This window comes from Plasmodium relictum, assembly GCF_900005765.1.
Source record: "Plasmodium relictum strain SGS1 genome assembly, chromosome: 9".
Taxonomy (NCBI): domain Eukaryota; phylum Apicomplexa; class Aconoidasida; order Haemosporida; family Plasmodiidae; genus Plasmodium; species Plasmodium relictum.
Genome location: NC_041687.1, coordinates 1,305,904 through 1,332,709, shown reverse-complemented (window position 1 = coordinate 1,332,709; position 26,806 = coordinate 1,305,904). Strand labels below are relative to the sequence as shown.

General features: G+C 18.6%; 4 protein-coding genes across 4 annotated transcripts; 3 read left to right on the top strand and 1 right to left on the bottom strand.

Moving 5' to 3' along the window:
• Positions 1-315: 315 nt before the first annotated feature.
• On the top strand, positions 316-7,166 carry ApiAP2 (transcription factor with AP2 domain(s), putative; the record flags this gene model as incomplete). The annotated part of the gene is made up of 3 exons (XM_028676817.1): positions 316-1,084; positions 1,381-6,629; positions 6,786-7,166. 3 exons carry the CDS (start codon positions 316-318, stop codon positions 7,164-7,166), a joined length of 6,399 nt encoding a protein of 2,132 aa, XP_028533268.1.
• Positions 7,167-8,367: 1,201 nt separating this feature from the next.
• Positions 8,368-9,640, top strand: PRELSG_0936700 (conserved Plasmodium protein, unknown function; the record flags this gene model as incomplete). The annotated part of the gene is made up of 2 exons (XM_028676816.1): positions 8,368-9,174; positions 9,317-9,640. The coding sequence occupies 2 exons, from the start codon at positions 8,368-8,370 to the stop codon at positions 9,638-9,640; spliced, it is 1,131 nt and encodes a 376-aa protein (XP_028533267.1).
• A 1,491-nt stretch (positions 9,641-11,131) lies between these two features.
• PRELSG_0936600 (RNA-binding protein, putative) lies at positions 11,132-14,662 on the bottom strand (the record flags this gene model as incomplete). The annotated part of the gene is made up of 1 exon (XM_028676815.1): positions 11,132-14,662. The coding sequence occupies one exon, from the start codon at positions 14,660-14,662 to the stop codon at positions 11,132-11,134; it is 3,531 nt and encodes a 1,176-aa protein (XP_028533266.1).
• A 5,224-nt stretch (positions 14,663-19,886) lies between these two features.
• On the top strand, positions 19,887-25,751 carry PRELSG_0936500 (conserved Plasmodium protein, unknown function; the record flags this gene model as incomplete). Its single annotated transcript, XM_028676814.1, has 7 exons — positions 19,887-23,515; positions 23,625-23,850; positions 24,002-24,731; positions 24,841-24,969; positions 25,077-25,370; positions 25,499-25,660; positions 25,732-25,751. The coding sequence occupies 7 exons, from the start codon at positions 19,887-19,889 to the stop codon at positions 25,749-25,751; spliced, it is 5,190 nt and encodes a 1,729-aa protein (XP_028533265.1).
• Positions 25,752-26,806: the final 1,055 nt, after the last annotated feature.

Here is a 26,806-nt window from a genome sequence, read left to right as displayed (position 1 = left end):
TTTTTTATGTTTATACGTTTTTATGCTTTATTCTTTTTTTTTATTTAAATTACTGGCAAAGAAATAAAAAAAAAAAAAAAATGGAATAATAATAAAAGTTATTTTAATATCATTATTTACAGTTTAAAGATATTATTATTTAGAATTTTTTTTTTTTTTTTTATAAGTTTTATATATGTTCCTTTTTTAATAATAAGTATATATATTAAGTTTTAAATTTTTTTTTTTTTAAATATATATATACTTATGTGTATATATGTATAGTTGTTAAGATTGTTCAATATTATGAATAATTTTTTAATAAGTAGTTGAAAGATGACGACAGATTTAAATAAAAGATCATTAAGAACTAGAAGAAAAAAAACAATGAATTCATTTTATTATAATAGTGATTATAGTAATGACTTAAATAGTGAAGAATCTAAAAGTAGATTAAATTTTAGTAAAAAAAGTGATACATCTAATAAATCAAAAGATCAACAAAGAAAATATCATGAATTATATAACAATAAAGAATTAAGTAACTCATCAACTATGAACGATTTGAATGGAGATTCAATAATAACTCATGATAAGAAAAATGAGTGTTCAGAAGAAAATAGTTTAAATGATTTTAATGATGAAGATACTTTAAGAAGGATAAAAAATAACAAATTTAATGAAGAAATTATAAATATTAAAAATGAAGTGAAAATGGAAAATTCTGTTAAATTAGATAAAAGCAAAAGTTACAGTAATGTAAATATACCAAGTAAATCAAACTGCAACCGAGTAAAAAGTCTTCCAAATAATAATGAAAATAATTATGCAAAAATGGCAGAAAAGCTACCACATGTAGTTGGTGTAAGATTTGATAAATCACAAAATAGATGGTTATCAGGTATATGTATAAATGGAAGATGTATTAATAGATACTTTCCAGTTTATAAATATGGGTTCGAAGAAGCAAGAAGATTAGCTATACAACATAGAAAAAATTTTGAAACAGCAAATTTAGGTCATTTAAAAAAACAACAAGGAGAATCTAAAACTTCGCATTTAAATCTTCTTAATATTAATTCACAAATACCAAATGGATTTAAAGGTAATATTAACAATGTTCTCAATAATATCTTATTGTAATATCCTTTTATTTTATTTTTATTTTTATTTTTATTTTATTTTATTTTTTTTTTTTTTTAATTTTTTTTAAATTATTTATTTTTAAAGAGTTATTGTGTTATAATTTAATTGTATTCCTTTATTTTTAAAAATTATACACATAAGGTTTTATTTTATTTTATTTTTACTTAATATTATTAAATGTTATTTATATAGCTAATATAATTATTTATGTTATATCAATATAATATACATATGTATAATTTTTTTTTTCCTCAGATATTCAAGGAAAAAATAAGTTAATATTTAAATATTTATCGTATGATTCAGTTCAAAAAGAATGGGTAGTTACATATGATTATGATAATAAGGTGTTGGTTAATAAATTCCCAATAGATATATACGGTTATAATAATGCATATGAAATGGCAGTACATTGTATTAATAAATTAAACATATGTAATCAAGAAAAGATGTGCAAATCCATTAATAAGAATGAAAATGGGAAGAATATTAAAGGTGATATAAATTGTATGAATTCTCAAAATAATTTAAATGATCAAGATAAATGCTTTTCAATGCATAAAGACAAGTTAAGTAAATTAATTAATAGTAATAGTGCTGATTTTCTAATGAATAATAAAGCAGATTCAAGGAATGAAGAAAGTAATAATAATAGTAGTACTGATTATAATGTTGATAAGAAGCATAAATCCTTAATTGACATAGATCATTTGAATCAAGTAGATAAATCACTTTTAAATGATTCTAAGAACCTTTTTAAAGCTGATTCATCTTTTTTAAATAATGATGTAAAAATTTTGAATGGAATAAAGCGTTTAAATACAAATTCTATGAGTAATAATGATGATGAAGATAGGTTGCTAAATAACAAAAATATCAAGGGAAATACATATCCTTATTTAAAGAAAGAACTTAATGAATCATATCCAATGTCAAATGATGGAAACTTGGATAAATTGGAAAAGGAAGGAATTCTTTCATTAGATAATAGAAGTTTTTTAAATGAAAGTACAAAAAATAATTTGATACAAAATTCAAATAATTACAATAATTTTAAAAAATGTAATGAAGAGAGTTTAAATGTTCAGCAGCTTTTGAATTGTAATTTTATAAATGATGAGGATAAAAGTGCTCATCATCTTTTAAGTAATGCATTAAAACATAATAATATTAGTAAATCATTAGATGGTTTTTTTAATTCCATTAATGAAGAAAGTGACCAAAAAGACAAAAAATCTAATTATATTTGCTATAATAAATATAAGGATAATAATAATAATAGCATTTCAGGAATAGGTGAAGAATATTATGATTCATTAAATTATGAAGGACTTCTAAACATTAATAGTAAAATAAAAAATAATTCTGCAAACACAGAAGAAAAAGAAAACTTTAACAATAAAATTAATATGTTGGAATCTATTGATAACAAAGAAGAATTTAAATGCTATGAAACCGTCAAAAAAGAAAAGGAAAATAAAGATTTTCCATTTAATGATAATAAAAATAAGGAAACAAAAAGTAATAAAAATAATGAAAATTTAAATTTAGAAAATATATTAAAATTTAAAAAAATGATAAGAAATATACTAAACAATAATAGTGCTGATAACAATGAAAAAATTATAAAAGGTATTAACATACTAAAAAATATGACAATGAATGATAATTTAAATTTAATTAATTTTAATAAAATTTATAATAATTACTCTTTGAATAATGTTATTAAAAAGGAAGGCTATGCTAATAATATGCAAAAAAATGTAAAAATTAATTGTGAAGAATCTTTAAATTATGATGAATATATTTTGGTAAAAAACGAAGAAGATGATGTTTTAAATGATTCAGAAGTAAAAAAAAGTGATCAAAATACTAGTGAATTAAGCATTACTAACGATGAAGTTAATGCAAATAAAGAAAATATTGATAATGTGGATAATTTTAAAGAAACTAATGAAAAGAACAATGAATCAGATGAAAACAATAATAAATCAAATGGTAACGAAATTAGTGAAAATTTTGATAAACTAAATAATAATGAATTTAACGAAAATAATAATAAATCAAATAATGAATTTAATGATATAGCTTTTAAATTATGTCCATGGAAAAAAGGGATACAATGGAATCATTTTAAAAATATGTGGGTATGTAAAATATGGGACAGCAATGGTAATGAAATTACTAAACATGTTTATATATTAAAAAAAGAAGGAATAGAAATTGGTTATAATTATTGCTATAATATTCGCAGAAAGTCTTTTATATATTATTTAACTAAAGAATTAAAAAAGTTTCCAAATATAGAAGAAATTTCCTATGATTTGCAATATCTTCATTTCATAATAGAATATAAAGATAATGAAAAAAAGTTTTTTTCATTTGAAGGAGGGATATATAAATCTTTTATAGAATGTGTTGAATATTTAAATAAAAAAAAAAGAGAATATAATGAAAATATATATGATATATCTAATTTTATAAAAGAAAAAAATAATTTAGAACTAGACGATATTTATAAAGAATTGGATTATTTTCAATATAATAAAAACCTTTTAAATAATATTTGTGAGCAGACAAAAGTTGCCTATAGCATAAAACCTTGGGTCAAAGGAGTTATATGGGAAGAAAAAATGAAGAAATGGATAGTATTTTTTAAAGATAAAAATAAAAACTTAAGAATAAGTTTCTTTAGTCCATCAGATTATAATGACGATGTAGTTTTATCTTATAATAAATGCTGTGAATATTTTACACAAATTAAAGAATCTAATAATTTTGATGAAAATACAGAAGAGTTTTCAGAATCAATTAGAAATTTTATAAAAAATTTTGAGTTCGATAAAATAATTGAACAAAATAAAAATGATACAATTAATGAAAAGCAAAAAAGTAGTTACAACTGTTTTAATAGCATTGGGAATAGCAGTCAAAATAATGATGATATAAAGACTAATGGAGAAAATCGATTAGAAGGCAATATAGATGACAGTAATGAAAAAACAACTTTTGAGAAAAATAATGATTTAAATGAAAATAATAGCCTTAAGGAAAATTGTCAAAACTTAAGTTTTATAGAAAACAGAAGTTATAATTTAAGTAATTTAGAACAAAATAAGTTTAGTAGTTTCCATTTATCTAGTGAAGATATATCTTTACTGAATTGCAACGAGAAAAAAATTAATTCAGGAATAAATGGTAAATATTCTTTACCGAAAATAGAAGAAAGTTATGCAAATGAAAGTAATTCTCTTCATCACAATGAGTTTTATAATAATTTGAATAGTATTAAATTTGAAGAAAACGGAAAAATTTCAAAGGAAAACGATACACAAATAGCTCAAGAAGAAAATAAAAAATACTTTGAACTTGATGAAAATTGTATATCAAAAAATAGTAGGGTTATTGATGGAAACAGTCAGGTTGCACATAATGAATATACGAGTGAAGAAAACAGTTATAAGATAGGTTGTTCAGAATTAGAAAAAAAAAGAAAATCAAATATTAATGACATTGGATATTCTAATAATTTTTATGTAGAGGAGGATGTTAATAGTGTTCCAAGAGATATAATGAAAGAAAAAAAATATGAAAATAGCCTTTTAGGAGGAAATAATGATGAAGCAAATAATAATATGGATACTTCTAATAATAATAGCAGTAATAGTAGTTTATTGAAATCTAGTGATATGCCAGCAAATATTGCATATAACAAAAATACCGAAAATGGTAAAGTTTTAAGAAATTATGAAAAATGCGTGAATATGGATAATAGAACTATTAATAAAAATAGTGGGAAAATGGAAAATTTATTAGATAATAATGTAAACATTAGACTTCCAAAAAGTGAAATATTAAATCAAGCAGCAAGTTTACCAAAACTTCAAGGAATGTTTTTTGATAAAAGAAGAAATTACTGGACTGTCAGTGTATGTGGTTTTAGAAAATCATTTGGTGTTAGAACAAGAGGAGTTTATCAAGCATATAAATTGGCTGCTGAATTTAGAAATAGAATCTTAGAAACAAATAAAGGTAAATGTTACCCTCAGAAAAATGGAAGTATGTCAGGAAATTATAAATATAATTTAAAAAACAATATATTAAAAGAAGAAAAAGGAAGTTCTATAAATGATGGTAATTTAGAAGACAATTTTAAGAAGAAAAACGCATCATCAGGTAATATTGGTATTGAAAAAGATCTATATGCATTCAATGAAAAAAGAGGAAGTTTTAATATAAAAGGGAAGGTGAGTTCTAATATTTATGACTACATTTTAGATAAAAAAAATAACTCTATTACTAATAATAATTTTATGAAAAAAGATATTGCTAGCACTGCTAATACTATGAATTATGATGACAATTATGGAGATATGGAAGATGGCAAAATGAGTTTTAGTTTAAAATCTAATAAAAGTAATGAGAAAAGATCTAAAGGTAATTATACTCAAGCAAAATATGAAAATAATATTGATAGTAATCTCATTCACTTTTTAAATGAAGGTGATATAAAAGATAATAAGAATAATCCATTTAAAAAAAATATTTCTTCAAGTAATAGTGCAATAAGCAATACAGGAATAGCAACCAATTATTCTCCCACTCATATATATGAAGTTGATAACTTACATGGTAATCAAGACTACTATGCGAAAAATGAAGATACAAAAAATGATTTAAGCAGAATTGAAGACTACAAAAACAAAAATATTAGTCCCAACTTATATATTAAAAATAATATGAATGATGATAATAAAATAAATTTAAATAATGTTTTAGAAAATGACAAACTGTATAAGACAACAACTTATATGGAAAATTGCAATGAATTATATTCGAGGAATTTGAATACCTCTGATTTTGATAATAATAATAATAAAAGTTTAAATGATATAAGTTTAATGAATAAATTAAACCAACAAAATTTTGAAGAAAATATGAATTTTACATATTCAAATAATATAAGCCCATCTGAAGATTATTGTGAAAACAACAAAGAAGATTTATATAAAACGTACAATTACGAATCAGAAAATAAATCATATAATTATAATACTTTGATAGATGAGACAATAGAGGAAAGAGATATTAGAATAAATAAAGAAGTAAATAAGTGTAAATTTGTTGATGGATTAATATATGATGAAGCAAATAAGTGTTTTAGAATAAAAATTAATGGTTATAGAAAAGCATATTCAGTTATTAGAAGAGGAGTAAAGGAAGCTTATAAGTTAAGCATTGAAGCAATACATCAAATTAGAAGGCAAACAAAAATGAATAATTATAACTCAGAAAATTCACAAATAAATTCAAATAATTTAACACATTTTTATAATTCAAGTTCGGAAAATTCTCGCCATGGTTCACTTTATAATTATCAGCATAAAAACAAAACGGATATAAACAATGATTGTACAGAGGATATTTATGATAATCCAAATGATAATAATAATAACAATAACAATAATAATAATAAAAATGATTGCACTAATGAAAACAAACAAGTAATACAAATAATTATTATGTACATGAAATTATATGAATTAAAATATATTTACATTGAACAGTTTTAATAATACTAAAATATTATATATATATATATATTTATTTATTTATTTATTTATTTATTTTTTTTTTTTTTTTTTATTTTTTTTTTTTAGAATGTTGAAGAAAGCATGTTTCCAATTTTAAACGTCGATGATAAATATTACGATTTACTAAAAACTGCTATAATGATATGTTTAAACGATATACTTATGAATTCCATACCAAAAGTATTTCAATTACATAAAAATTTAAACATGTCTGATAATGTAAAGCTGGAAGATTTATTAAATAGTGAAAGAAAAAGAAAAGAACAATCATTGAAATATCATATAGAATATACTCAAAATTCAATAAGTATTTCTTCACTTATTCCTTATCTTAAATTATTCAGTACAGAAATATTAAACAATATTTTGCCATCAGCACAATCCTTAGAAATTCAAAGACTTATTATACATTCACTTGATTTACAAGCTTATAATACTTTATATTAAAAAAAAAAAAAAAGGAAAAAGGAGAAAATTAGATAAAAGGAATAAGAAGAAATATAATTATAATTAAATAAATAATTATTGTATTTATATGTATTATATAATTAAATTTTTTAACTCTTACAAGAATATTATAAAGTTTTATATTTATTTTGTCTAGATTTTAATATTTATGCATTTCTTCATTGTATATATTTATTGACAGTGTTTAAGCAAAAATTTTTTTTTATGTTTTATAAAAATTTTTCTAGTTTTATAATTAATTTATCATAACTAATTTTTTTTTCTTTTTCTTTTATTTTTTTTTTTAATTTTAAATATTTATTTAATTAATTTAACATACTTCTTTTATATAGATTTTAAAGTTTTTTTGTTATAATTTCGTTATATATGAAAAAAAAGAAAAAAAAAGTGTTCAGTATTATTTTTATTTTCTGTTCTTTGAGATAATATATATTTTTTTCAAAAGTTTTCAATATTTATTTTGAATCTTATATTTTTTATCAGTATATTTTATTTCAAAAAAAAAAAAAAAAAAATAAAGGAAACTATACAATAAAAAAGTTAAAATGTATTAGTAAATTCTAAATGAAAATTTTAAATATAGTGGAAAAAATAATCTTTTAAAATATATGAAGTATTTTTTAGTAATGTAAGAAAATTTATTTTGTAAAAAAATATTTATATATTTATTATTATTATTATTTTTTTTTTTCATATTTTTATTTTGAATAATATAAAGGTACTTAAAAACAAACTTATATTCAGACAAAATGTAAAATATTTTAAAGAATAAGAAATAATACACAAATTTCATTTTTCATTGAATTCTGAATTTTTATTAAAAAAATATTAGCATAAAAATTTTATATCACCGTATTAAAAAATTGTACATCTAGATATGCATAAATTCATTAAAAAAAAAACGAAAAATAAAACAAAATAAAATAAATTGATGAGAACAATTTAAAATTAAGTTTAAATTATACTTTAAAATTAAAAGTATTACTTTTAAATAAGCAATCATTTGAGTTAAAAATTAAGTAAATATATATATATATATATGAATAAGATAAATGTAGTAATAATGAAACATTATTATTTTATATAATCAAAATTTTTATTAAAAAAAGGGAATTGAGAAATTATTTTAAATATAAATCATAATAAATAAAATTAAAATTAAAAGAGAAAAGAAAAGAATATGAACAATCATCCAGTTATAAGTATATTATTTAACAAATACAAGGATATTTATAATAAGTTACCGAATAATTTACATATAATTTTATTACCTGAAGCAAAAACCTTACTAAATACAAACATTGATATCGATTTTATAAAAAAACATATATTTTATAAATGCCATTTAAAAAATATTTATATAAATTTGCTTGATCAGTGTATTGAAATTGACTCAAAATATGTAAATACAGGGTATGGCTTTGAAGAGAATAGGAAATGTGAAATTATAAAAGAAGAAATTAATTCTAATTATAAATTTCTAAAAGTAATTTTTATTAGTTTGCCATTAGAAGGAGAATATGAAAAAAATTTATCTATAAATTATATTAATAATAATGAAAATGATATAAGCACTTCAGATTATAAAAATGATGTAACCTTTTTTTTCAATAAAAATAGCATTTGTAGGGAGTTCTTATATTCTCAAATTTTAGATTTTGCATATTCTTATATTATTGTTACAGGATATGAAAATTTTATTGGGAAAAAAATTTTAAGCATAGTAGATGATACGTTAAAATTGCAAAACAGCGAAAATGAAAAATTTTTCAGCACTGATATAAAAATTCCCTTAATTAAATATGTATATTCATATTTGTATAAAATTATATGGAAACATCTAATTAAAAATTATGAGAAAATAGAATATAGCATTCAAAAAAAAATGAATACTCTTAGGAACAATATAATTGCCTTTTTAAAAAAATCAAATCTTGAGAATTTTAGTTTATTTCATGTGGAAACTATATCTTTTCATCTTAAACAGGTTTAAAAAAAAGATAAAAAAATGAAAGAGAATGATTTGACCAATTTTATTTTTAAAATTATTTCATTATTAATAATATTCAAACTATATTAAATATAGCCTTTATATATAAATTTTAACTTTTAAATTTATATTTTTACAGATCGAAAAATGCATTAACCCCATTGATAAGATTTATATTTTAGACAACATAAGTAATATAATATGTGAAATAATTTCCAAGAAAAATATCAATTTGAAAAAAAAAAACTATTTGGAAATTTATGATATAAATAGTGATAATTTAATTTCTATTCTTGCAGCTTCAATTGCTTATAGTCAAATACAAAATATAATAAGTCATTCTATTCATTTACATATGTATATAGATAATTTAAGCACCTCTGAAAAAATTGATAAATTGTCTTTCATTTTTACAATATTTCATTCATCAGTAATTTATCTATGCGATATGAATGATTTATAAAAAAAAAAAAAAAACATAATGTATATTCGAAATTATAGATTTGTTTGTTTTATTTTTTTTTTTTAATTTTACAATATTTACTTTTTTTTTTTCTTTTTTTTATTGTATTCTACTTTATTATTTTATTTTAAATATTTATAGCTCATAATTATGATATTTTTTACAATATATTTTCTAAATATTTAGGTTTTTTAATCTAAAATACAATAAATTGTATAATTATGAAAAAAAAATAAGAAACGAATTTACATTTATTAAAATGAAAATTTTTAGTTATATATATAAATAAGAAAATATTTTAATTAAATATTTGCTTATAAAAATATTAATATTATAAATTCATTTCATTTATTGAATAAATACCTGTAAAAAAATTGTATTATGAAAAAATTAGCTAAAAAAAATGGAATTATAACTTTTAAAATAAAAGAATAATTAGTAAATCATTATGTATTAATATTTATGAATATAGATAAATTTGAATACACATATATAAATATGTATTATGTAGCTAAGACAAGTGTATAAAAAAAATAAAGATTATATATTTTCCTGTGTTTATAAAAGAATTAAAATATTTCATTATTATTTTATGAATTCCCTAATATTCTTTTTTATATGAAAACTTCTTATAGTAACAGTAAATCATAACTTATTTATTCATTTAAATAATTGTATATTTTTGTGTATAAAAATACAACACCTTCTATGTATCAATATTTTTTTCATTGAAATTTTATATAAAATATTATCAATTTTATAAATATATTAAAAGAAAATTCATAACTGAATAATTTATGTATTGGCATTATTTAATATTCTTTTTATTCTCTATCAATAAATTGTTTTTTTTTTTTATTGCCATATAAAATTTCTATATCATTAATAAATAAGCTTATTAATAAAAGTAAAATTCAAAAGATATTTTTGTTTATTTCTCTATTTTTTTATTTTTTTATTTTTTTATATAGAGAAGTCTATATAATATTAAATTTATATGTTATAAATATATATATTTATAAAATAAAGTATAATAAAAGAAAATTACATTTTATTGCTAAATATATTAGCAAAAAAAAAAAAAAAAAATGTTTTTCTTCTTGAATATAAAACTGGAAAATAAATAGAATAAATCATGTATATATTTTAATATCCTTGATTTTTTATAAATTATTTCATCATTTTTTTTTTTTTTTTTATCTTATCTTTTATTTTGTTTTAATATATATTTTTTCTTTTTATAGATTTCTGTGTTCTTTTTTATATATTTTTATTTTATTTTATTTTTTTTTATTTATATGTAGTAATGTAAAGGTTATTAAAAATAAAGTACAATTCATCATGAAAATGAAAGAAAAGAAAATTACAAAAAGTTCTAATAATAGAACATTAAGTTTTTTTTACTAATTTTTTTTTTTTCTTTTATTATATGTATGTTATAATTTAAAAAAAGAAAATTTCAATTACGTAAGATCAATTAATCATCATTTTTCACGTAAATTGTTTTTCATTATTTAGTTTCTTATTTTTATTCGTATTTTTTATGGACGTTTTAACATTAAATTTGCTAAATATTTCCAGTGCATTATTTATTTCACATAAAACATTATTTAAATAACTAAACATATGTGATGTAAAAATGGAAGATTTATTTTTTGTATAGAGGCTAATTAGATTTTTTAACATTTCATCGCTTAAATTGTCATTTATCTCTAAATGTTTATTATGTTCTTCTATAAGATTTACTGAAGATTGAGAATTAGTAGTTTTTAATTTATATAATTCATCTTCTTGATCATCATTTTCAGAATCATTAATTTTTTTGTCATTGTTATATAATTCATCATTACAAGAGTTTGTATTACTCAAATTTTGATTTTTTAATAAATCATCTTCATTTGTTTTTATTAAATGGGATAAATTGAAACCTAAATAGTGTATATTAAAATTATTATATCCCTTCGAATTATCGCAAGTATTATTATCATTATCATTATTATTATTAATGGTTCCATATTTGACAATAATATCATTAATATCATTATCTATCTCATCTAAAACGTTTTTTACGATAGTTTTTTTTTTACTTGGGTCATAAAATTCGCGTTCACATACATCCTGTGTATCATGAAAATTATTTTTCTTGTCTAAATATGAGTAAAAAGAGTTAAAATTTTCTTTTTTCTCTTTATCTGAGTTGTTACAAAAATTAAAAAAGTAGGAATTTTGATCATCCTTATAATTTTTAATAGAATTGCAATTTGTGTTTATATTATTATCATTAGTATTGTTTATTGGTTCATATTTCATTTCAGATAGGCTATTTGTTCCATTTATTTCAGTAGTAAAATTACTTAAAAGAGTTTTATTTTCTGCATCTACATAAGTATGTTTAATTGTTCCCATTGTTTCAAATGAATTTCCTTTTCCTGCTATACTATCAATTAAAAAATTTGGTAAAAAACTATCATATTTTTTATGCATTAAATGCATATTCATATCTTCAGATAAGTTCTCTTGCATATATTTATAAGAATTATATCTATTCATTTTGTTCTCATCCATTTTGTTAAAATAATCTGTGTTTAATGTGTCTACTGTTGTTTCGCTAGTTGTTTTATATAATTCAGAGAACTCTTCTGAGCAATTAAAATTATTTATGTTTGAGGAGTCATAATTAATTATATCTTTATTATCATATGAAGCATTATCATTCTCTGAAAAAAAATAAGAGTCGTTTTGATTTAAAAAAGTAAAATTACTTGGGATATTCATGCTTAATGGAGTTTGATTTAATATATCTTCTGTACTTATTGGTAAGCACCCACTAGGAGCAATTTTTTTCCCTTTCCATTTAGCTGCATTTAACAATTTAGTCCTTAATTTTTTTTCTTCTTTATTTTCAGGAAATCTAACTTCTAAAGGTTTATGAGCGCCTGATAATATAATTTTATTATTCAGACATTTAATAGCATTTACAGCTTCTTGCATATTATAAAAAGTAACAAAACCAGAACCCCTTGACTTACTTCTTCTATCTTTCAAAATTATTAAAGAATCACATTTCCCAAAATTACTAAATAAATTATGCATATCTTTTTCTGTAGTTATAGGTGCTAAATTTCCAAAAAATAATTTTATTACATATTCCTCTTTTTTTTCTACTTGATTTAAGTTATTGCTATTATTTTCTTTAGATTCTAAATCCATATCATTAGTTCCCATTTCTAAGTATTCAAATTTAAATGAATCATCAAGATATCCATTGTTATTCAATATATCACTTAAATCTCCAACATTACTATTCATTGTAAAGTTGTCAGAAATACATGCGTCATTTTTATTTTGATTATATAAATTTTTTTCTGACAAATAACAATTCATTAAGGCTTTATTTTCGTTTTGTTCTATTTGTATATTCGGGTTGTTGCTGATATTATTATCGCATATATGAGGAATAAAATGAATATTATTACTTAATAATCTTGTATCATTTTCAGAAAATTTATCTTTTAATTTTTCATTGTACATATTATTTTCATTTTTATCTAAATCATTTTGAAAATATTCTTTTCTCATATCACTAAATCCACTTCTCATTTCTTGCAAAGAGAGTTCGTTGATATTATTTTCATTTACGTATTCCCTGTTAAAATTATTTTTATTTAAGTTATTTTTTTCAATAAAATTAACATTTTTTCTCTTATCAAAATTATACTTAGAGTCAACTAATTTTTTATTATTCAATAATATTTTACTATTATTAAAATTTTTATGATAATTAAATCCTATAATTTTGTCATTTTTTATATTATTATATTCTTCTCTTTTAAAAAATTCCTTTTTCTCATCACATTTTTCTAAATTTTCAATAGTAAAATAATCATCATACATTATATTATTAGCATAAATTTTTTCATCTAGGTCAGTTCTCAATAAAACTTCTGACTTATTTTTTAATATGTTGCAATTTGAAGAAAAATCTCTTTGATTATTATTCATAAAAAAATTATCCTTTAAGTTGTTATACTTTTTATATTTACTAGGATCATTTGATATTCTACTGTTTTGGGAATTTACATTTCTATCATAAAGGATTTTTTTTTGGAAACTTTTAATGTTAAAATTACTATCATAATTACACATATTATTATTATTAATTACATTATAAGAAATATTTTTATTTTTAAAGTTATCACAGGAATTATAATTTTCTTTTTGCTCATTTTCAAAGGATTTCTTACTGAAAAAACATATATTATCCTTTTCCTTTTTTTTATCCTCTATTTTAGTCAGGGTAAAATTATTTATCTTCCTTTTTGTGTTATTCACTTCCTTAAAGTTATGAATATTTGGATTAAATTCTTCAGTAATCTCATTATTGTTATTTTTTTGCAATTCATATTGTTGATTAATATTCCTAGTATTATTTAACTTTTCCTCATTAGTAAAAATGAAATTTTCGATACTTTTATTTTTCTTATCGCTTTTTTCAAGAAAGATGTTTTTATTTACTTCTGAAAATAGTTCATATTTTAATAAATTTTTTTTTTCATACATTGGTTCTCTTATTCTATTTATTCGTTCATTGTTTATATCACTATTCCTTTTATTTGTGTTGTTCATAATATTTTTGGCTAATTCTTTCTTAATACCTCCGCCTTTATGTACAGGTGATATTGAATTGTTATTACTTTTTAAGTTAGTATAATTGTTAATATTTTTATTGCGTTTTATATCAGTATCATCAACATTATTGTGCATAAATTTCTTTTTAGTTTGCTTATCCATATTTTTAGAGGATTTATTATTTTGTGTAAATCCTTCATTTGAAACTCTATGGATTTTTATAGAATTTGAATTCAGAGTTTTTGTTATTTCTCTATGTATATATTTTCTAGATTCTTCAAAATTATTATTATTATTATTTTCATCAATATATTTTTTAAAATTAGGATAATTTAAATAATCATCATGCATATGATCATATGAGTTGTGCATTTCATAAAACTTACTATTCATTTTATTCAATAAAAAAAAAAAGTGGGAAAAGAATAATTATTTTATTATAGAACTTAAGTTATTATCTATAATATTAATCAATTTAAGTAAATAATTAATTTTTTTTTTTTAAATATTTTTTTTAAAATGCAATTTTTTTATTATTTTCCATATAACACATTTTGTACCAGTAACCACATTAACACCTCCTTAATTTTTTAAGCTACTCCTTTTTGAGTTTCTATGAGTTATATTTTTTTCTTCCAAATTTCTGAAATTTGTTTAATATAGATATAAAAATAAAACAATTATGTATTATTCTTGTGGAATGTTTATTTTATTTTATTTTTATTATAAAACATAGAAGAAAAGATATAAAAATTAAAAAAAATTTTTTATATGCACTTGTGTATATGTATCAAAATATGTATACGTTGTATTTTAATATTTATTCTTTCTTTTATAATATCTTTTCTATTTATTTTTCTATATATATATTAGCACGCATGTATGTAATTTTATAAAAAAAAATAATATATAAAAAAGGAAAATAGATAATAGAGATATATGAATATATTATTTTAAAAAAATGAGAATCTGCAAAAAATTAAAGATTAAAATAAATGAAAAAAAAATTTACTTTAAATTTTATTTAGGAGACATATTATATTCATATATATATACATGCATTAAATGTGTTTTTATTCTGTTCTAAAGTAAAAATATATATATATTTATATACATACATTTATATATTATTGAATGAAAAACAAAATTATAGAAACTGAATATTAAATATGAAAAAATTTAAACTATATTATCATTAAATTAATAAAAACAAACTACATAAAAACAAATGTTAATAAAAATTTAATTAATAATTATAGATAAATAAATAAAATACATATCATAGCATATGGTCTTAAATATTCATTCTCGGTAGACTAATATGTAGATGGAAAATATGAATTTTTTTTTTTTATTCATTAAATTAAGAAATATAAATATGCACCATAAAAAGTTAAGGATATATTGTAAAAAATTTATTGTTTTAATATATACTAAACAAAAAGGAAAAAAATTAAAAAAAAATTTATTTATATTCACCATAAAAAAATATACGTAAGCATCACATATATTGTGCAGAATTTTTCAAAAAAACTAAGAGAATATCATAAAAAAAAAAGTATACAAAATTAAAACATCTAAGAAATATAAGGGTTCATAGAAGTAACATAAATGAAAAAAAAAAAAAAAAAATTCATATATATATGTATAAATACATAAATATTTTTGAGAGTTTTTTTTTTTTAGTTAAATAAGCTGTAATAAAAGCAACTTAAAAGCTCATAACTAAATCCTTTTTTATGTATATTTTTTGTTCAGTAATCAAAAGAACAAAAAAATTGATGTTTAATAAAATTAAAAATGAAACAGATATATGTAAAAATTATAAAAAATATATAAATTTTCAAAAATTAGTTTGTCCCTTCTATTTTCTTTATGACCTTAAAGAAATTTTTAACTGGTGATACATAAAAAATTAAAAAGAAATAAAAAAAAAAATACACTAAAATAAATAAAGAAAAAATTTAAAACATGTTAAATAAAAATATCATGATTCTTTTTTAATTAAATAGAAAATTTAAGCAACATAGAAAAATAAATTAATGCATATAAGAAGTAGCGATAGGTAAATTTAGCGCACGCTATCTTAAAAAAAAAAAAAAAAAGAATCAACATTTTTTAAATGCATATATAAATTATTAGCTTAAATTTATAAATAACAACTTTATTATAACATATATGGGTTATAAACTTATTTTTATTTATTTTCCGATATAAAAATATTCTCCACAAAATACTGAATAGTCTTTTAAATACCGTTGCTTCCAAAAATATTTTAAAGAAAATAAAATTAAAGAAAAAAAAAAGGAGAAAAAAAAAAGGAGAAAAAAAAAAAAAAAAAAAAAAAGCTAGTAGAGCATAAATGATAATTTTTATTAACTCTCTTTACTACTGAAGTGATATATAAATCTTTCTTTTTTTTATTATTTCTATTTAGAGAATAATAACAAAAAATTTATTTATACTATATGTTTTACAGATATAATTTCTTTTATCTTTTTTTTTTTTTTTTTGTTGCATATTTTGTTTCACAAAATTTCTATGAATAGTAACTTTTTTTTTTTTATGAAATTAATGATTACCGATTTATTAAGTATTAAAATTAATAAAAAAAAGAACTATTTTAATTAAATTAAATGAACAATGAATTTCTGTGCACTTATTTTTTTTTTTTTAAATTGAAAGACTTGGTTTATATTTATTTGTAAAAAAATAAGAATTATAAAATTTGAAATAATGCTTTTGCATATTACATGAATTTATCATCCTTCATATATTAAAATTTTAAATTAAAGACTTAAGTATATGCAAAATTGAAGAAAAAAAAATGTATCTACAAAAAATATGCCTCATTTACATAGAATACACATCATAACTGTTGTTACATATATTTTTAGAATAATAAAAAAAATTTCAATAGATATTTGAACAGTATTTAAAAAAAGTTAAAAAAATATTCTATTCTTTGAAAACTTCTTTTTAATATTCTTTCTTAGTTATTTTTCACTTTAAAGGAAAAAAAATAAACTAATTTCTTTTAAAAAAAGAGAGAAGAGGAATTTTTAGTTATATTAATACATCAAATAGAGAAAAAAAAAAAGTAAAATATATTTGTCCACAATTGAATTGAAGTATCTCTTATAGATATATAAAAGATATGACAAGAAAAATGTATGAATTTTATTATATAAAAAAACATTTTGTACACTGTCTTTTTTTTTTTATAAGAATTAAGTTCCTTTACAACTTCATTAAAATAATGTATAAATTAATTTTATAAAATTTAAAAAATAAAAAATAATAAAACTTTGAAATGTAATTTATTAAAAATATATGATAAATTAGTTTTAAAAAATTATATATATTATTTTCAAGGTTTAAAAAGTTATTTACATAATATAAAGATAGTGCACACATATCAGCTATCATTAATGCTTTTAATATTTTAGATATATGAGAAAAAAAATGTACAATTTAATTTTTTTTTTTTCTTATTAAGATAAACTTTTATAAAAAATAAAAATATTTATAGAATATAAATTTTAAAAAAAAATAAGTACATAATTTTTATTCTTTTTTGATACAATTTAAAAAAAAAAAAAAAAATCACCTATTTTTTTACTGATTATTATAAATAAATAGGAAGATTTTAAATCTATAAAAATAAAATCTATTTTATATTTAATACATAATAAAAATTTTTATTAAAATTTCATAGCAAATTATGCCTAAATTAAAAATTATTATATAATACTTCAATTAAGTCTTAAATATTATAATGAAGTTTAAAAAAAAATGGATAATAAAAACGATATCAATGAGATACTAAAAATATATTTTATATAATCTAAGAAAGAAAACACATACAATTTTGCAAATTTTTCATTACAAAATGTAGATAACTCGTTAATGTATTAGTTCCTTCAATTGATATGAAAATTATATATGAATTTATATCGCTTTCAATTAATTTTTTAAATAAAAATTACTTATATTTTAATTTTTTTTTTATTTATTGCACTTAAATATTTTACGTTTTCAATTGATAATTATTCTTAATTATTTTCTAAAATAAGGAAATGTTTATAAATTAATATAATTACTAAATAAATATGCGTCCCATATTCCGTCCAAAATACATATATATGTATATAGAAAGAAAATTAAAAATTTAATAGTTAAGCAACTTTTAAGGATAATAGATGAAGTTTAGCAGTTATGTATTAACTACATAACGAGGAAAGCTTTTTATAAAAGATTAATAAAAATGGGGCAATAAATTTCCTTTTTTTTTGATGCCATAAAAATTTCCTTACTAAAATATGAAAGAATAAAAAGAATAGTTTTTTTTTTATTTAAATTTATTTTATGAAATATATATTTAAAATTTTTTTGCTATCACACATTTCTTCTTATAGTTAGTTTATTAAAAATGGAATATGTAATGTATTTACAAGTTTTCCTTTTTCTTTTTCTTTTTTATATATGAAGAGGTAGATTTTTAGAGATTTATAATATATTTAAGTGAAATTTTTTATTTTTATTATTATATTTATCACATAAATTCAACTTTTATGGATAACTAAAAAATTAAGCATTTTTTCAATTAAAACATCATGGCTAATTTGATTTTTTGTTCATCCCCTTATAGGGTTAAATCATATAACGCTGTTTTGAGAAAATTATATTTACTTTTTTTTTTATATTATGAAGAAATATGCTTCATTTTATTCATTTTTAAAATATATTTATAAATGGTAAAAATAATATTTTGCCATTAATGCATTATTTAAATGATTAATATATAAAATAAAGACCCTATTTTTTTGTTATTAATGTTCACATTTTTTTTCTTGAATTTTGTAAGATTTTATGTATAATAACAAATTTTTTTATTTTAAAAAAAAAAAAACAAAAGCATGCCTTTTTTTTTTTTTTTTTTTTTGAGAAAAATTTGTATATATTTGTAATTTAAAAAAAGTTAAAAATAGTTTTATGTAGATTTTTTTTTTTTTTTGAAAGTAAAATGTTTTTATTTTGTGCTTCAGAAAAAAAAGAAAAAAGAACAAAAAATATTAAAAAATTTTATAACAATATTAAAATTTTCTATGAATGTGAAAAATACTATGTAAAAAAAAAAAAATGTCAAATGAATTAAAATTTATTCAAAATAAGATAAATAAACTTTCAAATAAAAATATATTTAATAGAAAAATTCACTTTAACAATTTTATTTTTTAAAGAGAAAGATTTTTAATAGTAAATATTGATATTTATTAAAAAAAATCATTAATAATAATAACTTTCATATTATTAAAAAATTATTGAATTCACTTTTTAATAAAAATAAAATACAATAATTATGTGTAAGCTTTTAAAGAGAATTTTATTTTAATAAAAAATTCATTTTTTTTTTTTTCTTGTATATAATATATATATCATCCTTTAAAAAAAAAGAAAAATTTAAATCGGGAAAAAAATATAAACTCTTAAAAAAGAATAAATAAAGTGTGCTATAATTTAGTAATTTTACTCTTGCTTTTATAAAAGTAATAACAATGAAAACATAAGATTTAAAAATATAAAATAATATCATATTAAATAAAATAAGGAAAAAATGGAAAATAATGATTTAAAAAAGGATAAAAAAATGTTTATTGATAATAAAAATACATACATGAATAATTATAATAATAATCAAAACATAAATAAAATTAATGACAATAATAATAATATTAATAGTTACATGAATTTTGCTAATTTTAATAATTTTAGTAATAATAATAATGATAACCATACTAATATTAATAGTAACACAAATAATAATATAAATAATAATCTGAATATAACTAATAATATGAATAATATATCTAACAACATGAATAACATACCAAGCAATATGAATAATATGCCTAGTAATATGAATAATATATCTAATAATATGAATAATGTCCCAAGTAATTTGAATAGTATGCCAAATGCTTTGAATAATATGCCTGGTAACATGAATAATATAACTAATACTATGAATAACTTACCCACTAATATGAAAAACATACCCACTAATATGAAAAATATTCCCACTAATTTGAATAACATGCCCACTAATATGAATAACATACCCACTAATATGAATAGTATGCACACTAATATGAATAAAATGCACACTAATATGAGTAACATACACACTAATATGAATAACATACATAATAATATGGGTAATATACATAATAATATGAATAATATGTCTAATAGTTTGAACAAATTACCCAGTAATATGAATAATATGCATAATAATTTGAATAAAATTCCAAGTAGTATGAGCAATATACCTAATAATATGAATAATATGTCTAGTAATATGAATAATATGTCTAATAATATGAGTAATATGTCTAGTAATATGAGTAATATGCCTAATAATATGAATAATATGAATATTAATATTTCAAATAATATGAATTCGAAAGTTGTAAATAATAACATGAATAACAATATTCCTAGTAATATGAATATGAAAAATAACATGAATATGAATAGTGATATAGCAAATAATTTGAGCATTAAGAAAATGATGAATAACAATAACAACTTAAGAGAGAATCTTATGAATAATTTAAATTATAATTATAGTAATATGAATTATAACATAATAAAAAACATGGGCATGAATAATAAATTAAATAATGACAAAAAAGTCAATACAGATGATCCAAAAAGTATTATGAAGAATTTAAATAATAAAATGATTATTAAAAATAATATGAATAGCAGCCATTTTATCACTTCTGATGCTCCAAATATGAATAGATTTTATTTAAATGAGATGAAAAATATAGAGAATAACATGGTATCTATGAATAATAAACTAAATAGTATGAAGGATAATCAAAATAATATGCAGCATTTTAGAGAAAATGAATATCTAGAAAATATTTATAAGAGAGAAAAATATTTATTAAATAAAAATGAAAAAGAAAATTTGTATATTTCACCCAAACAATTGAATAATTTTAATCAAGAAAGCAATAAAAATAATATGCTTCCAAGAAATATGAAAAATATAGATCCTTCTTTATACAAATCTCTAAACTTAAATATGATGAATTCTAAAAATATTAATCAAATGTATAATTTTAATAATAATGACTCAAGTAACTTTAATATAGAAAATATGTTAGAAAATAAAACTAATATGAAATTGAAAAATATAGATTACAACAATATGAATATGAATAAAACAGATAATATGATATTTAATGAAGAAATAAATTATCAGGCGTACAATGTAAATAATAATATTAATAATAACGTCAATAATAATAATTTAACAGAAAAAAACTTTAATAACGCTAAGCATTTTTTCATGAAATCCGGCAATATGTTTGATGTAAAAGCTTATAAAAATTTAGAAAATTTTAAAGAAATGAAAAATACTAATGAAAATAAAAATATAAGATTTAACAATTTAATGGAAATGAATCCAAATCAGATTATTTCAGAAGATCCCAATTTATCATCGACTATTCATAAGATAAATGAAAAAAAAAAAATAATGAATACAAAAAATAATAATTTAATCAATATGGATAATTGTGATATTTATAAGTTATCCATGAACGATAAATTAAATCAGAAGGATGCATATAATTATATGAATCAAAATGATATTTTAAAGTTAACAACAGAAAACAATAAGCAAAGATATATTTCTGTAAAAAAAATAGGAACAAATAATAACAAAGTGCTAAAAATGTATGATCATCAAAAGAATAAAATAGGAAAATTAAATAATATGGATAATGATTTTATGAATAAAAAAAATACTAATAACAACAGTACTATGTATATGAATAAAAATATGATGTATGAAGACATAAAAAAAAATAACACAATTCCATTTGATAACATAATTAATAATGACATTCAATTTTTTAATAGAAACCCAATGTTAAATAAAAATAGTAACAATAATAAAATCAGCTATAATAGAACAACAAACTTTATAAATACTTACGATCAAAATTTTAATACAAAGTCGAAAAATGATTTAGAAAATTTAAAAAGGATCGAGCAAGAAGTAGAAGAGAAAAAAAAAAAGAAAAAAAGAGAAAAAAAAGAAGAAAAAAATAAGGAAAGGAAGATTGAAATTCTTAAAAATGAACCAAAAGAAGCATTAGAAGAAAATTTTGAAGGAAACAAACATAATTTTGATTATAATAATGTGATATTTAATTACAGAGAAAATTCACAACAAAATTCTTTTAATAGTTCTATCCTGAATCCCATAAACACTAACAATATTAACAATGTTAATAATAATAGTAACATTAATATGAATAATAATAATATTATCAATAGCAATAATGTTAATAATAATAATAATACTATTAATAATAATAATAACAATAATATTAATAATAATAAAATTATTAGTACACCTAACTTAAATGTAAACATGGGCATAACGGAAGAAAACAGTGTGTATAAAAAACAAATTTTATTAGAAAATTATGATCAAAATAATTCCACAAAGATTTTTTTAGATAATAAAAATACGATGGACACAAATGAATTCTATAATCAAGATGATTCGGTTTCTAAAAAATTAAAAAAAAATGATAATCAGCAAAATTCTTCATTTAATTATGCCCCTGAAAAAGTAGAAAATCAAGAAAAATTAATAGCTTTAACAAAATTATTTGGAAATGTAATTGATGAAAAAGATCAAAAAAGTGTTAATATGCCTTATGTTATAGGAAATACATATGACTTGGACACTTTAAAAAATATGTCATTAGAAAGTATGTTAAATAGTTTAAATATAGATAAGGTTATTTTGGATATATTAAAAGATAAAATAAATAATATAAATAGAAGTATAAATGTAACAATATATTCTACACCTAGTGAAAAACAAATAGATACAGAAAAGGAGAATTTTAAAATATCTGATTTAATAAATTATTTTGATATTTTTATAAGTTGGTGTGATAATAATTTAATTCAAATTAAGTTACAGTTGTATAATATTGCTTTTTGCTTATTTTTGGAAATATATATTTTATTATTAACTAATAATTATGATCATCTAGATGATTTTAAAAATAAATACTTAAATAAATTTTCTTCATATGAACCTGTAACAAAATTATTAAAAAACTGTGTTAGTTTAAGTCAAATATTTGAAATATCATTAATTCGTTTTAAAGAAAAAAATTCAAAACATATTGTTCACATGACTAAGTAATATATATATATGTGAATAGAATTAAGTTTAAAAAAAAAAAAATTAAGAAAAACTTATAATAAATAAAAAATATATAATTTTTTTTTTTTTTTTTTTGTCTTTCAGATTGGGAAAAAAATCTTTATATCAATATTTAAGTGTTTATGAAGGTATTTTATTGTATAATTTAATTACTACAAAAATTAAAATAATAGAAATTGATGATTCAGATAAAAATTTTAATTTTTTCTATTCATTTGTATCTACAAATTTTTTTCAAAATTTAAATTTAAATATTCCAGTTCAATGGGCTTTGCCTTCAATATATTCTCTTCAAGATGAAGTTGTAGAAGTAAAAGATAAAACATAGGAATATTCTATACTATATTTTTAATTATATATATATATATATATATATATATATATACATATATATATTGTAAAATTATATTTTTATTTACATGCACATATATTTGAAAATTTTATTTTTGATGATATTATAGGATGCAAATAACAAATTAGTGAAAGAAAAAGAAGAAAGCTGTTACTTGCCTAATGAAAGTAGTGATGCATATTTTTATTATAAGCATATATTAAAAACACAAACTAGTAATAGATTAAAAGTAACAAAAAATAGAATTCCAAGTATACTTTATTATTGCTTGAATAATTGCAATGACCTGACATGTGCAGAAATTTCTAGTTTCGATGGATCATTTGTAGCAACAGCTCATTCAAATAATATAATTAAGTTATGGAATATTAAGCAATCACAAATGAATAAATTAAATGACAAGAAAGATTTTGAATGCAATAGAATAGATGATGATATTAGAAAATATGAAGATTATAAAGAAAGCAAGAATATATATACAGATTTAAAAGAGCACGAAAATGGAATATCTAAATTATATGGAAATATTTATAATGTATCTAGCTTATGTTTTGGTGAAACAAATAAAATTCTTTTATCTGGAAATATAAATGGGGATATATACTTATATAGCACAATAAATAATAAGAATTATGTTAAATATGTAGGAGGTAACACACCAATTTGGTCAATTGATACTGCTTTTTTAGGATTTTTCTTTTGTTCTGGTGAAGATGATGGAAACTTAAGGATATATTCAACTAATAAAACCTATCCCTTTATTACATATAAATATAATTGTTCTGCAAATATTTGCAAATATCATTACAATAATACACTTATTGGATGCGGATATTACGGTAAATATATATATATATACATTTAATACTACTATATATATATATATATATATATATATATATATATATATATATATATATATATATATATATATATATCTTTTTTTAGATAATTATGTGCATTTATATGATGTTAGAGTAAATTCTTTTATTAAAAGATTCAAGAACAACTATCCTAGTAACCAAGGAGTAACTTCATTAACCTTTTCAAAAAATGGAAGATTACTATCTTATGCAGGTACACATTTTATTTTATTTTATTTTTTTTATCTTTTATATTTTCTATTATAATTTCTTATTTTTTATTTATTTCTCATTTATATTTTATGTTTCTTTTGTTTAAAGGGGGTTATACAAATAACATAAATTTAATTGATTTAGCTATGGATAAATTTATTGATATAGAGCTAAAAGAAACTGTTAAAACAATAGAATATAAGGATGCATATTCTCATAAGATTAAATCATTTGAGAATTATTTAGATAATAATATTTTAAAAGAAAAAGAAAAATCACATATTCAGGAGAATAATAATTGCTATGATGATAAAATTTTAAATATAGATTTTAGTTATGATAATAATCTTTTAGTTTCAATGTCTTGTAATAATTTCATTGATTTTTACAATTGTTCTAAAGGTATAAAAAAAAAAATTTTTTTATACGACAAAATGATAATAAAAAAAGAAAAAACTATATTTCCTTTTAAAATAAATATATATATATATATATATATTTTTTATTTTATTTTGTAATTTTTTTTTTAGTATCACAAGAAATAAGAAATTCCACAGAAAAAAAGAAAATAAAATTAGAAAAATCAAAAAATAAAAATAACCCATATGTTAAATTATCAAAATCATATGGTGTTAATTATTCAAATTTAATATCTGCAAAATTTACACCTGAAAATGTTCTTCTTTTGTTTGGTAAATATTTATCTTTTTACACACATATATAATATTTGGAGAAAAAATATATATTTTTTTTTTTTCTTTAGGAATTAACACTTTAGTATGATAAACTTATTGACATTAATGAGCCCTATATATATATATACATATATGTTGTTTTAAATTTAAATATAAAAATTTAAAGAGATTGGTCCCTTTTTTTTTATTTCTATGTTTTATTTATGTGTACTTTTCTAATTTATATATATATATATATAATTTTTACCATTTATTATATTTCACACATATATATATATATATTTGTATGCATATATATTTAATTTCATATTTACTTTCTATTTTTTTTTTCTTCTGTTTTTTATTAGTTTCCGCTTTTTTCCATATTTACTTTTTCTTTTTAAATATAATTATTATGTTTTCATTTTTACATTTATTTTAAAATTTTTGTTTTATATATATATTTTCTTTTTATTTTTAGAATTTGATTTTATATATATATTTACAATATTAAACTTTTTTTTTTTTTTTTTTATTATAAGTTATTTTCTACAACATAGATATATAGAAAAATGTTCACATTACTTTTATATATATTCTACTTTATTTTTTTATTTTTTTTTTTTAAATGAAAGAAAATGCATAATAGTGCATAATAATAAAATATAAATGAATAAAGGATCAAATAAAAATTAAAAATTTTTAATTTTTCGCAAACTCCGTTCTCAATGTTTAATAGGAACATTCATATTTTATTATTTTCATTAAAAAAACATTATAAAAAACTTATATAGAAATAGAAAATATATATATATATATATATATATATAAATTCATTTATGGGCGTTTATTTTTGAGAAATATAAAAAAAAAAAAATTTTTAAAGTTTCTAAAATGGTTTAAAAAAAAAAGAAAAAAAAAAGAAAAAAAAAAGTATCATTAAAAAAAGTTTCACAACCAAAATATATACTTTTTTTCTATTTTTCTGTTTTATATACGCACATTTATACTGCTATCTAAAAAATAATATTGTTATATTTTCTTTTTTTGCTATGTGATATTTCATAAATGAAATAAAAATTCTTGTTTATATTTATATAGTGGAATCATCTTTTTTTTTTTTTTTCAAAGATATTTAAAAAAATGTTAAACAAACACTTCTGC